Here is a 14,219-nt window from a genome sequence, read left to right on the forward strand (position 1 = left end):
AAACTGTTGCGAGAAAGTTGTCGAGTTTCGTGTTTTTTTATATATGAATTAGACAAAAGTAAATTACGGCTTATAATCCGCTGCAATTCATGGGTCCTGATTGGTCAACAGGTCCAGTCGTTTGATAAACACTCATAATAATATTACATTTTACTTTGAATGTATTTAGACATCGCTAGTGTGTATGCACCCGAATTTACCTATACCATAATGCACGGCTAATTCGAAGAGCAGGCGCGACAGCGTTTTAATTATAGTTCCATATGGCTTTACAATCAATTTACAATTAATCACTCAATTTTTCATATTTTAAATACTATTTATACATTCTGCGTGTTTAAATAAATTCAGGTAGAAGGCTGGACACAGATGTAATGAGTTCTGCTAATGTCGGTCTCCGGATTGCGGCGTTATAGCTATCCAACTAAATAATATCACCTGTACCAGCACATTGAAGCAAACTGTATTAAAAAGCTTCGAAATAAGCAGATGTGGAGCTAATATCGAAGTGTCAAGGGTCATATTGTGACCCGGACACAGTATTAAATCATTCATCGATATCGTTTCAATAATGATGATAAGAAATACATGTGGCCTACTGCTAATTTTACAATGACTTTGCAGTTCGAAGACATCCTCCAAATTATTGGCGAATTCAACCGTTTTCAGAAGATCCAATTATGTATGATATGTATAGCGAACATTCCCATATCGTGGCTTAGCTTGTCAAGTACTTTCCTCAGCGCTTCGTCGGACCATTACTGCAGGGTTACGGGCAACCAGACGTACACACCGGGCCAATCGCCGCTGAAGAACTGCACAATACCGTACACTTATTCAGGCGATGTGTTGACGTGGGACACATGTAAACGCTATGACAACAACGCGTCATTCCTGGAGTGTCGGCACCCCGACGACGTTGTGACGGAATGCGACAAAGGTTGGGTTTTCGATAGGAGCATTTACGAAAACACAGTCGTCCATGAAGTGAGTCTGAACCCCTGATCGGCCCGGGTTTATGTGCATTTTTGAGCAAAAAACAACAGCAAAACTCCCACATCAGCAAACGTTCATTTTGAATGATGTTTGTTATTATTATTAATTTAGTTCGTTCCGTCCGTCCGTCTATCCGTCCGTACGTACGTCCGGAGCTATATCTCGGACACAGTCAGCCGGCGCATACGTAATAATAAAATAAATACGATATTTACTATATAGGGGCCGCCATTTTGAATGCAGCATAAAACTAAATACTGTAAAAGGGTTATTTATTCACTAAGTTTTAATTTTGCTTATTTCGCTTATTTCATCAAAAAATGTCATTCCAGCTCAGCAGTCAGTCAGCGACGGCCTTACAATCAGGTGACAATTTCGGTTTCAGTGTTCTATGTTCTTCGTGTAATTAGGTGTTCGTATGCAAGGGATTTTTCCACACAAAATTCGGCCAAATTTTGTTATCGGTTGGCTTAATATAACTCCAACGGATCGCATTTTTGTGAAAGATTGGTATTTTTGTCCTGATTTGTAGGAATCTGAAAAACGCGTTGTCTGTTATTTAGTTTTATGCTGCATTCAAGATGGCGGCCCCCATAATGCAAATATCGTATTCATTTTATTGTCACGTGTGCGCCAGCTGACTGTGATCTCGTACACCCATTTACAGATTTCATTCAAACTTTACATGAAGACAATACATGATGTCTTACATATGCGCGTCAATTTACTTTATAATCGGAGAAAAAATGGCCGACTGGCGGCCATTTTGGATGTAAAATTTGCTATTTCTGATACATAAACGTGTCCGCAGCAGTATCTCGGAGATGACTGGGCCGATTTAGATCAAAGTTGGTATGATGATCATACATATTGGGTTGTAGGTGCACGTAATTTTTTTTTCGTGATTCGAACAAATATGGCCGACTGGCGACCATCTTGTTTTTCATGGTACCCATGCTACTTTATCTTGAATGCAATGAACGTTTCTGTTTATATTTTGTACAAAGATAGTGTACCAAGAGATACATCTGCATCAACATGAGTTTTGTGATTCAATTCAATTCATGTAAATATGCTAAATCATTATTTTTACATGCCCGGAGCTGTTTTTTAGAGATGACTGGGGCGATTTGGATCAAATTTGGTATGGAGATCATACATATTTAGTTTTTAGTCATACATATTTAGGTGCACGTCATACTTTTTCCGTGATTCAAACAAATAGGACAGACTGGCGGCTATTTTGTTTTTCATGGTACCCATGCTACTTTCTCTTGAATGCCATGAACGTTTCTGTTTACAAAGGTAATATACCAAGAGATACAACTATACCATCATTATTTTTGTGATTCGATTCAATATGGCTGACTGACGCCAAAATTTCATGTAAAAGCACTATAAATCGTCATTTTTACATGTCCGGAGCTGTTTTTCAGAGATGACTAGGCCGATTTGGATCAAAGTTGGTATGATGATCATACATATTGGGTTATAGTTGCATGTCATATTTTTTCTGTGATTCAAACTAATACGGCTGACTGGTGGCCATTTTGTTTTTCATGATACCCAGGCCTACTTTCCCATGAATGCAATGAACATTTCTGTTTAAATTGTGTACAAAGATAGTATACCAATAGATACATCAACATGAACATTATTTTTGTAATTTGATTCAATATGACTGCCCAATGTCAAATTCTCGTGTAAAAGCACTAAATCATAATTTTTTTACAAATCCATCTCTTATTAATGGTTTCAATCTAATCTCAATGACTTCATCAGCATCAAATTGATATGTCAGATCACACAATTTTGGACGGGGATTGTGTCATTAACAATGACTTGTTATTATAAATATAAACAATATACATGTATATGTGTATTAGGAATGTTAACGGCGTATCTGGCGATATGTTGGACATATAATATGTATGTGTAATCAAAATGAGTTTTATACTACTTTTGAATCGTTTGATTTCATGTTTTTTTTGTGTGTTTTAAGTTCGAAACACTCGCTCGAAAGTATGGGTTTACAGATATAAATCCAATGGATTGACTGTTTTATCCGTTAGTTTGAGCTTGTTTGTGAGTGGGACTGGATGAAGCAATTGTCTAAATCAATGGTTGGAGTTGGTCAGATGGCTGGAGCTGTTGTGTTTGGTCAATTTGCAGATATGTAAGTAGTGCATATTAATCGTGGCATTGGACAAAGCGAATCCCCACAAACTTCAATTCAGACAATGCAGTTCAATTTAATTTACAATTTACAGTTACGGCAGGAAACCGCTGTACATAACAGGTTTGATGTTAATCATTGTCTTTGGGGTCGCCAATGCGTTTTCACCATGTTTTTTCCTGGTCGTAATTGCACAGTTCCTCCTGGCTGCTTATGGTAATGGCGTGCGTCTAACTGGTTACGTACTATGTAAGTACTGAACACTAAATGTAGAAGTAAAATACTGTAAAATACTTTATTTTCGCTTGGAATTTATTTTCGCTATTTTCGCTGAGGGGATGATTCAGTGAAAATAAAACCGCGCAAATATACTATTTTCCCTATAACTTTCACTCAACTTGTCAAAAATCAGTGAAAATAAATTCCATACTAAACACACAAAATATCTTTTCAGTGAAAATTAATTACAGCTAAAATAAAGTATTTTACAGCACGTTGATTTTATTCAAATGTTGAAGTTTGTTATGAACACGATGTGGTATTCACTTATAGCATTGTTGGATTTCTTATTAAATCCGCTGCCATGTTGTCAATTTACAACTACACAACAACCACAATTTCGTTTTGAAAAACTTGTGTAACATTGCTTTAACCGCACCGTGTGCTTTAACGCATTCGCCATTATATCCGTGACGTCACGGAATCGTTTTATCGACAGAGAGCGTTTTGTATATCAAAAAGAAACCCCGATTCCCCAATTAATAATATCAGTAATACTATTCTCTATAATATTGTAGCTATCGAGTCTGTCGGCGCTAATTACCGAATTGGATGCAACGTCATGAATATGGTATCCTTTTCTTTTGGATACATACTATTAGCTGGCGTTGCCCATGGATTGAAAGGCAATTGGAGACACATACAGTTATTAAGTGGAATAATATTTATCGTATTTATCCCTTATGTCTGGTACGTTGGTGAATGCTTGTTCTTTAATTTACGATCTCCACCACCACCTTTACCGTCACCGCCACGACGTACAGAAAACATCATCACAAACAACAGCAGAACAAAGCATCAACAGTAACAAAAGCTGCAGCAGTCGTCACCTACGCGTGCGTCTGGTGGCATAGCGTGTCATTGTTTACAAACAAGCGTGTACCCATGAGCCTTTGCGCTCTTAGCGTGTGATGTTATCATCGCTTGGGACTCAATTCTCGCGTGTGTGCAGGTGACGACCCTCCCACTTTAAGTAAATAATATATGAAATACAACATATAACACACACGAGACGCGGCACAAAGGTGGACGCCCACTCAGTGCAATTTCATCTTTTTTTCTTACAGAAATCTATATTTGACAATTTTCACGACTAAGCAGCTGACAAACCAATCAACATCAACAAATACTCGTGTTTAAGAACTTTGTGATTGATTGTTGCATAATGGCATTTTTTTATGCTTCAAGTTTTCTAGAGGAGTCGCCAAGATGGCTTATTCAGGTCGGAAACTTCCCTAGAGCTAAGAAAATCATCAAGAAAGCAGCAAAACAGAACAAAGTGGTTTTACCTGAAAACATTATTATGTTTGAAAAACAGCAACCCGGAAATAATAAAGTGAATGACAGTTTGGTAGGTAGTTTGTTCCAAATAGTATTTCATGTCACTGCGTGTGAATGGGACACACGCATTGGTGGAGGTCACGTGCAAATACAGAATTAGGGACGTGTTGCTGTCACATGACGGTAAACACGAGTAAGAACGTGGGTTGATAAATTCTCTCGACTGTTATACTAGTAACATATTTGGCAGAGAAGGTATGATTGAGTTCAGTATACTGTAAAACACCCCGAGAGGGGGCAGTTGATACATAGCTGGGTAGGAAGGTGCCCCTGAGTGCTCAAAAGTGTGACCATTTTTATACCAGGGTAGTGGCAAAATCTATACCCATATTTATACCAAAGTACCATTTCTGTCATCACTGTTCATTCCAAATAAAACAGTTACCGTATTTGCTCTATTATAAGAGCATCTCAAATAGAAGCACATGTAAGTCAACATGTATATTGATTTATTAAAATATGTATTTTGACCATAGAAACACCTCTGTCACTTGCATATAAGAGCATATTATTAACACAATGTTTAGGTTATTTAGGTTGTTAAATGAGAAACAACCGATATTTATAGATATCTTGACCAGAAATAAGACCGATACTTATACCTAAAATAAATAAAACAAGACCCATTTCATGGGCACGCCCCCCCCAATAGGCAAGTTCTATGTATTGCCCCCCGTAAAACACATAACTTTGTGATGGTCACTCATTTAAAACCTAGTACGCCGGAGGTTTTTTTTTTGTTACAAATATTTAATTACCTGACGATAGTTCTTTTTAGTTGTGTAGTCGTCGTGCAACTTATTTCCCAGTTTTTAATTAGTTTATTAATGTGAAAGTCGGTTATGATTCTTGGAATGCGTCTAACATTGGACAATACTTTACTTGTGTTTACAGACACAATATACTCTGATTGATATACTCAAAAGACCGCGTCTTCGGTTACGAACTCTGAATCTGTGTTTTAATTGGTCAGTGTATTTATTTATTTATTTATTTATTGTAATTAATTAATTTAGCAAGACACATTGTAGTAGCTATAGTTTTTTTTTTTATTCTGTATTATAGAGATTTACGTACACATACGCTGGGTTATTTAAAACAAAGTTGAGCCGCAAAGTATATTCTGATTGTCAAATTAACAATGCGCATGCATTTTGAATTACTACCGTAGTACGTACATACGTACTGGTACGTACTTATTTAATGATGGGCATGCGCAACTGCGAAGTTCATTATTTCATTTACATGCACGCTGGATTATACAACAAGCTGTTCAACTATTATTTGTTTGGATAACTCAGCCATGCAGGTTCATTTTGAATTACTGGTACGTTCTATTAATTCGATGCGCATGCGCATCTATGAAGTTCATTATTTCATTGAATGAATACTAATTTTTGTGCTACAAAAACAGAGTCGTTTTTAGTCTCCTCGTCCAAATATATCTTCAATATCGTTAACCAAAGCGATACTGTAAATGCAATAATTATTCGCTATTTCATACACAGGTTTGCAGTGAGCCTTGTGTACTGGGCCATATCGTTGAACACAGACACTCTCTCCGGCAATCCATACTTGACCTTTTTCATATCCGGTGCAGTAGAAATACCCAGTGCCCTGATATACTGGTTGCTACTGGACAAAATTGGCAGACGATACATGTTGTGTGGTGCTATGGTTCTTTCTGGCGTCGCCTTGGTGACCAGTGGCAGTCTTTCTCCAGGTGATCATTACGCATTATGGTTAACGTATTTGTTTTTGTTTGTTTGTTTGTTTTATGTTGTGATAGTGTGTGTTTGTTTCCGACTATCGTGTTGTTTTTGCAGTGCATAAAATAGTAGTGACGTCTCGCCACGCATGTGGCATGTGCACATATTTAAATAAACAAGTTGTGAAACATGGCACCAAGTAAATCAAATGTCTTACCCTAAAATGCAAAACAAAAAGTGCAGAGGGGGTCGGGCGTTATGTTAATAACCATTGTTCATAATCGCTAACTTGGTTTTATTCAAAACTGCACAAATCGCGCGTTTTCTGGTGATATCCGACGGACGATTTCATGACCAAAAATGGCCAGCAGCCAGAATCAAGGGGGATTCACACAGAGTTCTGGGTAAATCAAGTGCTCATACTCATTTCCATCCAATCAGGCGTGCCGTAACAGCGAGTATATCCTTGATTTACCCGGAACTCTCGGTATATACGTATTTATTTATTAACACACAACATCCCCCGGAGGGGATGAAAAGGGGTTACAAATCAGATATTAGTAAAAAAAAAAAAAATAACTACATAGCGGAAGTTTTTTTTTTAAAGTTAGTATTTATTAATTTTCAGCCCCCTGTGGGCATGTGCGAGATAAATGGGTCTCATATAAACAAAGATGGCGACTTTGACTGTTGCGCAGATCAACGAGTACAAACTGAGACCAAGCTTTAATTAGGTATTTTTACCGGCGGTAATTAGTGCAAGTCTCGCTCTGGTCAAATCTCATAATTCCATTAGTAGAGCGCATTGGATTATGGGAAAATCAATGTTTATTAACACAAATGTTGCACATGCGCAGCGCGACGATGACTATCATCTTTTAATGGTACGTACTACGGTATTGGTTAATACTTACAACGTGTAATACTTCATGGAACGTTTATATTGTAAGGCCAAAACAAATTTCTGATACAACAAATACGTATTTCCTTTATGTCGCGCCCTCTAGCGATGACAAATTCCTGTGACGTGCTAGTAAATGGGTGGAAAGAATATCTTTCACATCCTCGATATTGATCTGTAGTCGTGTGCCAATGAGCAATACTGTTTCTGATACAATTACTGTAATGGCGAACGGCTACATAACCAAACGCAGACGTAACTTTGACTGACATTGCTGCAATCTACTACATCATTTTGACGTCACAAAATGGTGTTGTCGCCAGAGGGCGTCACGTATGGAAGTGTACTATGGCATATTTCACAAAACTGTTCTTTTTTAAAATTTATTTATGACTCCCAGAATATGGTACTGTATCTACGGCATTCGCGATGATCGGAAAATTCTTTTCTAGTATGGCATTTGGCATAACTTATCTATTCTCTGCAGAGATCTACCCTACATGCGTCAGGTGGGACTTTGTAGACACATTTTGTTACATTTATTTAAGCGCATGCGCAATGATCTGCATATATGATTTGCATATAATATTGTGTTGTGTGGTGTTTATCAAGGCTGTGAACCACAGGGTGTAATAAATGGTCTGTGTAGATAACTTGGGTACTTCATGGTATACATATTGAGGTATAATTGATTGCGAAACTATTAAATTCTTGTTTGTGCAATGATGGACATGTCATGCATGCACTTTGAATTAGAGGTACGTAAAATCAAATTAAATTATGCATATGCGGGGTATTTCATCCTACAATATAAGGAACGTACTCCACACAAAGTTTGCTGATTCTGTTCTAAACTTTTTGGATTTCGGCATTCCCATGATGTATCCTTAGAAGGAAAAGATGTATAATCATAAGGTTATTACGAGGATACCTGCGCGTCGGTCGATACTGCCGTTTGTACTGTCTTCGTGCATACTTTGAGGTATCCTCGTAATAATCTCATATTATATGGAATCTATATTGGTTCTCCAACAGATGCGATGGCAATGACCTATCTCTATTTTCATTACTCTCCAGAAATGCTGGAATGGGTATATCTTCTACTTCTGCCAGGATTGGTACAATCATCGCACCGTTTGTAATGTTATTAATATCTAAATGGCGTCCACTGCCATTCTTTCTAATGGGTGTGTGTACGATTCTGGCTGGACTACTGGTATTACTTTTACCAGAAACTCGGGGACAAAAACTGCCAGAGACGCTCGAAGAGGGTGAATTGTTTGGCAGGTAAGAAGGCAAAAGATATTTAGATATTAAAATTTGGGTTATAGCTCCTTGGTAACATTTTTTTTTCAAAAATCGCCATTTTTAAAGGGCGGGAGTCGTCGTGCAGCGTCCCGTTCGATATGAAACTCATAGCGACGTATACAACGCGTGTAAAATACATTGTTTATTTACATGAAATTCGAACATGCGCTGCGCGACGCCCATCGCGCTTTAAAGAACTGTTAAAAAGGGATTTATATTACTGTTAGTGAGTGAGCCTGTAGTCATAGTTTAACACCCCCAGACTGAAACTGTTCATGCATGTGTCCAGTAATTTATGTTAGTCATTTGTACATGCAGTGGTTCAGCGATTCGTTCCAAGATAGCCGACTGGAAGCCATTTTTTATTGGTTTGTCAGTTTTCGTTCATACATGTCCATGACAAATCATTTAATAATCGGATTAAAAATGACCGACTGACGACCGACTTGCTTTTTGGACATACTACTATATCTCGGAGACTGTTCATTCATAATTAATATTAATTAATTCACTCATAATTAGCACACATAACGATGCATGGTGGAATACATGTCCATGTTAGTTTGTTTCCTAATCAGATGAAAATTGAAGAGTGGCAGCTTTTTTTGACTATACTATTATATCTGTCGCCCATGTATAATTGTTATTGATATTCGGAAAATTTTTATAAATTGATGCATGCCCATATCCATTAAATAGTGATTTGATCCGAAGCGCTCTATAGTGTAAATGTGGTAAAGTGAAGGCGATGTTGTTTTGTTTGTAGCGTTTCGTCATTCAGATTAAAATCCTTGAAAATTGAACTACACTACCAAATGAGGTGGTTATTTTGAGGTACACCATACTGACGTCACAAAAGCGCATTGCCACTAGAGGGCAGGATTTATGGGAAAGGTGTATTCAAGAAATATTCAATTGGTATGCGATGTATTTCTTGGGGTTAGTTCGTTGAGGTTCGTTCGTTATTTGCTATTTGTTATTTACTTTTTCAGAAAAACAAGCAGAGATGACAAGAACACTGAAAAATCGGTATTGATTTCTGAAGCTGAAAATACGTTATGACAAGATTTGTGATGTCATCATCAACACTGTATTTGCAGTTTCTGATTGGTCAATTATAATCAGTGCATTTTTTTCCACGTCATTTACAAAGTGCAATTTACATGTCAATAAATTGCTTTCAAGTTGAAAAAAACACAAGAACTGTTGCATGCTGTACACTCGACAGAAAAAACGCATACAATTTGTGTCCATAACCCGTGATCAGAATGGTGTCAATGTGAATTAAAACGTCTACAAAGTTGGAAAATTTGACTGGAATGTTGTGCGAAAAATTCTAGAAGTTGCCTGGAAAGTTAGAAAAGTAGCGATGAAAGTCCGAAACGTTGTCTTACAAGTTACAGTGGACAGTAAGAATATTTCAATTGAAAGTGTGAAAGATTGTATTTTATGTCAGAAAAATTGTCTGGATAGTCCTTAGAAAGTTGTCTGAAAGTCAGAAAATGTAGCTGGGTAAATTAAAAAAAAAAAAAAAAATGCCAAAACTTCGGTGAATTGTGTGGCGAAAATATTTTCTGGAATGTCTGAACAGTTTGCTTGCAAAGTGAAGAAATTTACAATATTGCCTGGAAAGTCAGTGAGGTAACTAAAAAGTTGAATGAAATGTAGAAAAAAATCTACTTGCAAGGTGTAAAATTTGCCTACAATGTCTGAAAAGGTGAATGGAAAGTCAGAAAAGTTGTAGGGAATGTTGAAAACGTTACCTGGAAAGTCAGAAAAGTTGTAAAAGTTGAACTGAAAGTCTAGAGAGTGGACTCCACAGTTGATAGAGAGCCTGAAACATAAGGTTATTTGCATTGTTATTGTTATTGCAAGTTATGTGTCAAGATGGCAAAACCTGTCAGAATTATGTGAAAATTGATTATTTTTATCACAAAAGCTAAATTGTTATTTAATCATGAATAACTATATTTCTAAGATGCTTTTGAATATTTCTAGTTTCATTTTTCGTATTTAATTCATTATTTCTCTTGTTCTTATTCAGTAATATAAAATATTCTATAAACAATATAAAGATTGTTCACTATGATGATGCAAAGATGCAAAAATTCCATATCCATATCTGTAGCCAGTAAATCATAGGAATTGTTTCCTCTTATACGATCTTATCAGAAGAAACCATGACGATGTAGATAGGGATAGAGCATTAAATAATTTGAAAGTACTTCCTTGCATGAAAGTACATGAACTGCAAGCTTTCAACCTGAAAAATTCGGGACAATGATTTATACAATTTGATATTTTAAGCGTGTCATATAGTTATTGATTTTGACTCATGTCAAATTCTCAGTCAGTTTTTTCAGTACAAAATTTATTTGGAGAAAAACTGTCTGAAAAGATGCAAAAACGCCATGATTCCCATAGAAAGCATTATTTTATAAACAAATAAATACTAATCAGCAGAATATTTTAATAATTCATGACAACTAGAAGTACCCATCTTATAAATACTAGTATTATTGTGTCACCATATGTAACCGAAACAAAGTTTGAAAATACAATGAGGAACCATTCATTTTGTTTCTTTTGGAACAATAGCATAAATTCAAAACAATAGTATAAAGTTGAAGAAAATCTGATCAATTGTGTAAAGTGGATAGCATAACTCATATTTTTTTGAGAGGGTTATTTCCACAATAATGCATATAACAATTCTTTTTCCTTCATTTCATAAGGGAGTTTTCTGTCACCTGAACATGTTACTGAGCACATGACAGCTTATTCGATCAAAAACTGTGTTTCTAGTCCCAAGATGATGGAAAAAAATTATAACCTTTCCTTTAAGTTTTCACAATATTTTGGCAGAAACCCAAAATAAAAGTTGTGGGAGGCCCCTTATGAAAAAATACTGGCACGTTTACAGACTACACACAAACCATATTTATTTGTTGGTCTTTTGTGAATTTTCATTGAATAGTATCGCACGAAAAACTCAATAACAGTGTCCAGCTTGACAGTAGGTAAAACTAACCAGTCTCACAACGGTCTAAACCCAGCTCACGTTCCCTGTTGGTGGGTGAACAATCAATAGTATTATTCATGATCTAATTAATATTCATGAACTTTAATTAATTTAACTTTTACTTCAATCATTTTGATGAAAAACATTATCTAATTTATTAGATTAAATGTAATCATTTTGAAAATTAAATTTCACATAACAGCCTACAACTTTCATTCCAATTTCTATCGAAACCAATGCAAAATAATAGAATGATAATTTTGCCATTTTCCACAAAAATTCAGACCGAATTGCAATTACCATATTTACTGTAATAGAAGTGCTTATATAAACAAAAAATCACATTTTGTGTACACTCGATCATTAAAATATTATTTATTCTGAGCACAGACATAACTCTGTAATATATGTACAGTAAAATGACTAATTTTCACTGAGTTTAAATTTCGCTGATGAGCGGGTTTTAAATTCACGGTTTTATCATTTAGATAATGTGTTCTATGCTAAATTTGACATATTCACTGGGTCTTAATTTAGCGCATTTTCCAGTCAGCGAAATAAGCAAAATTAAAACCCAGTGAATAATTCATCCTTTTACAGTAAGTGCATGCATTGCTATGCATTTTTGGAACAAAATTTATACTAGGAACACCACAAAAATGTGTGGGTTACATAAACCTATTGTTTTGGTCTGAGTCAAGTACCTTGCACGAGAACACTAGCAAGACTTGTTCCAGACTTGTACTATGAAAAAAATAATAATAAAAGTGAAAGATTCAGCTATTGCATGCATTGCCAGTGCACAGTGATGAATATGTGTTTATTTACAAAAAGACAAAAGATATATTGTCTGCTTTGTCATTTGCTCATTGGCAAGAATAATTCAAAACAAACCACTCAACATTTGAAATGACCCTATACTAATGCCTGTTTCACCGGACCTCCATCAGAAATTAAATTAGCTAAGCCTTAGAAGCTCAACTGCTTGGGTTAAGGGTTTGAATCCATTCCTTGGCTATCTGCTCCAATAGTTGAGTCTTCTCGTCAACTCCAATCTGAACCAAAGTGCAAGATCTGATATAAAACTGTTACAGTTATGTAGCTAAGACAATGTCGGTTTACATATGAATATGAATACATGTAAAGAAATTACAATCTGCGTATGAATACATGTAAAGAAATTACAATCTGCATATGAATACATGTAAAAAAATTACATTCTGCGTATGAATACATGTAAAGAAATTACAATCTGCATATGAATACATGTAAAATTAAAGCCGCAAGCGGCGTCACCGGGGCCCAAGCTGATAAGATTCTGTTTCATAATTAATGAGGTCACATGTTAGACAATCAGGTAGCTTTAATTATCAGTAACATGAGGTCGAAATGAAGTTGGTACCATGTATTTACCTGGTTTGGTTATCGAAATATGGTTTTCAGGATATATAATGAGCCATGTTCTTATGCACAATAATGAGATTACATAATCATATATAGCCATTTCTAATGTCAGTTACATCTTTCATTCAATGTCTTCATAATGACACTAGTTACATGTCCTGCTCTGCGACAGTGTTTCAGATATGACTGCTATGCATATTAATGAGTTTACAGGACCATATATGGTCATCTGTTATTTTAATCAAATCTCTTGTTCACTGTTGTCATAATAACACAGGATTCATCTTCCTAACTGCAACAGTGTTTAAGATATAATGGTTATGCATATTAATGAGTTCACATGACCATATATGGTCATCTGTTATTTTAATCAAATCTCTTGTTCACTGTTGTCATAATAACACAGGATTCATCTTCCTAACTGCAACAGTGTTTAAGATATAATGGTTATATTTATTAATGAGTTCACATGACCATATATGGTCATCTGTTATTTTAATCAAATCTCTTGTTCAACATTGTCATAATAACACAGGATTCATCACCCTAACTGCGACAGTGTTTGAGTTATAACAGTTATGCATATTAATGAGGTTAGAAGCCCCCACCCCATGGGTGCCCAGCCACGTGGCCTAGCAGTGTGCTATTGGGGCAAAATGATGCATCTGATGACACAAATGCACATACAAAATTTGAAAGAAATCAGACTAATACAAAACATGTAGTTGCATAATGTCTATTTTCACAAAATCCAAGATGGCGGCCAAACCATGTGACTGATCAAAATAATATTATTTTTCTCATATGGAGCTAAGGGCAGGCATGGTAAATATAAAAACATCTAGTAGATTGGTTGAATCGTCTCTGAGAAACAAATACCCACACTTTTTGTCAATTTTGCTTAAAATCCAAAATGGCGGCCAAACCATGTGACTGATCTGAATTTTTTTTTAGATTTTTGAAAGGGTTTGATACACTGATGCCATGAAGTAAAATTGAAAATAATCCCTCAAGTGTTGCCAGAGTAAAAAACTACTTCCTGTTTAGAAGAAATCCAAAATGGTGGCCAAACCACGTGACCAA

At 35.9% G+C, this 14,219-nt stretch overlaps 1 protein-coding gene across 1 annotated transcript; it reads left to right on the plus strand.

Annotated features, from left to right (window-relative positions):
- The first annotated feature begins 3,113 nt into the window (after nucleotides 1–3,113).
- LOC100371545 (organic cation transporter protein-like) lies at nucleotides 3,114–8,689 on the plus strand. Its single transcript, XM_085507988.1, has 6 exons — nucleotides 3,114–3,421; nucleotides 3,970–4,141; nucleotides 4,640–4,802; nucleotides 5,687–5,760; nucleotides 6,301–6,515; nucleotides 8,480–8,689. The coding sequence occupies exons 1-6, from the start codon at nucleotides 3,301–3,303 to the stop codon at nucleotides 8,542–8,544; spliced, it is 810 nt and encodes a 269-aa protein (XP_085364114.1). The 5' UTR covers nucleotides 3,114–3,300; the 3' UTR covers nucleotides 8,545–8,689.
- Nucleotides 8,690–14,219: the final 5,530 nt, after the last annotated feature.

The sequence above is a fragment of the Saccoglossus kowalevskii genome, chromosome 14 (assembly GCF_978046115.1).
Source record: "Saccoglossus kowalevskii chromosome 14, keSacKowa6.1, whole genome shotgun sequence".
NCBI lineage: Eukaryota > Metazoa > Hemichordata > Enteropneusta > Harrimaniidae > Saccoglossus > Saccoglossus kowalevskii.

Coding starts and splice junctions, on each gene's coding strand:
- LOC100371545 (XM_085507988.1), top strand. CDS start 3,301: ATGTTAATCATTGTCTTTGGGGTCGCCAATGCGTTTTCACCATGTTTT. Junction 4,803..5,686: donor ATAAAGTGAATGACAGTTTG/GTAGGTAGTTTG, acceptor TTGTGTTTACAG/ACACAATATACTCTGATTGA. Junction 5,761..6,300: donor CTGAATCTGTGTTTTAATTG/GTCAGTGTATTT, acceptor TTTCATACACAG/GTTTGCAGTGAGCCTTGTGT.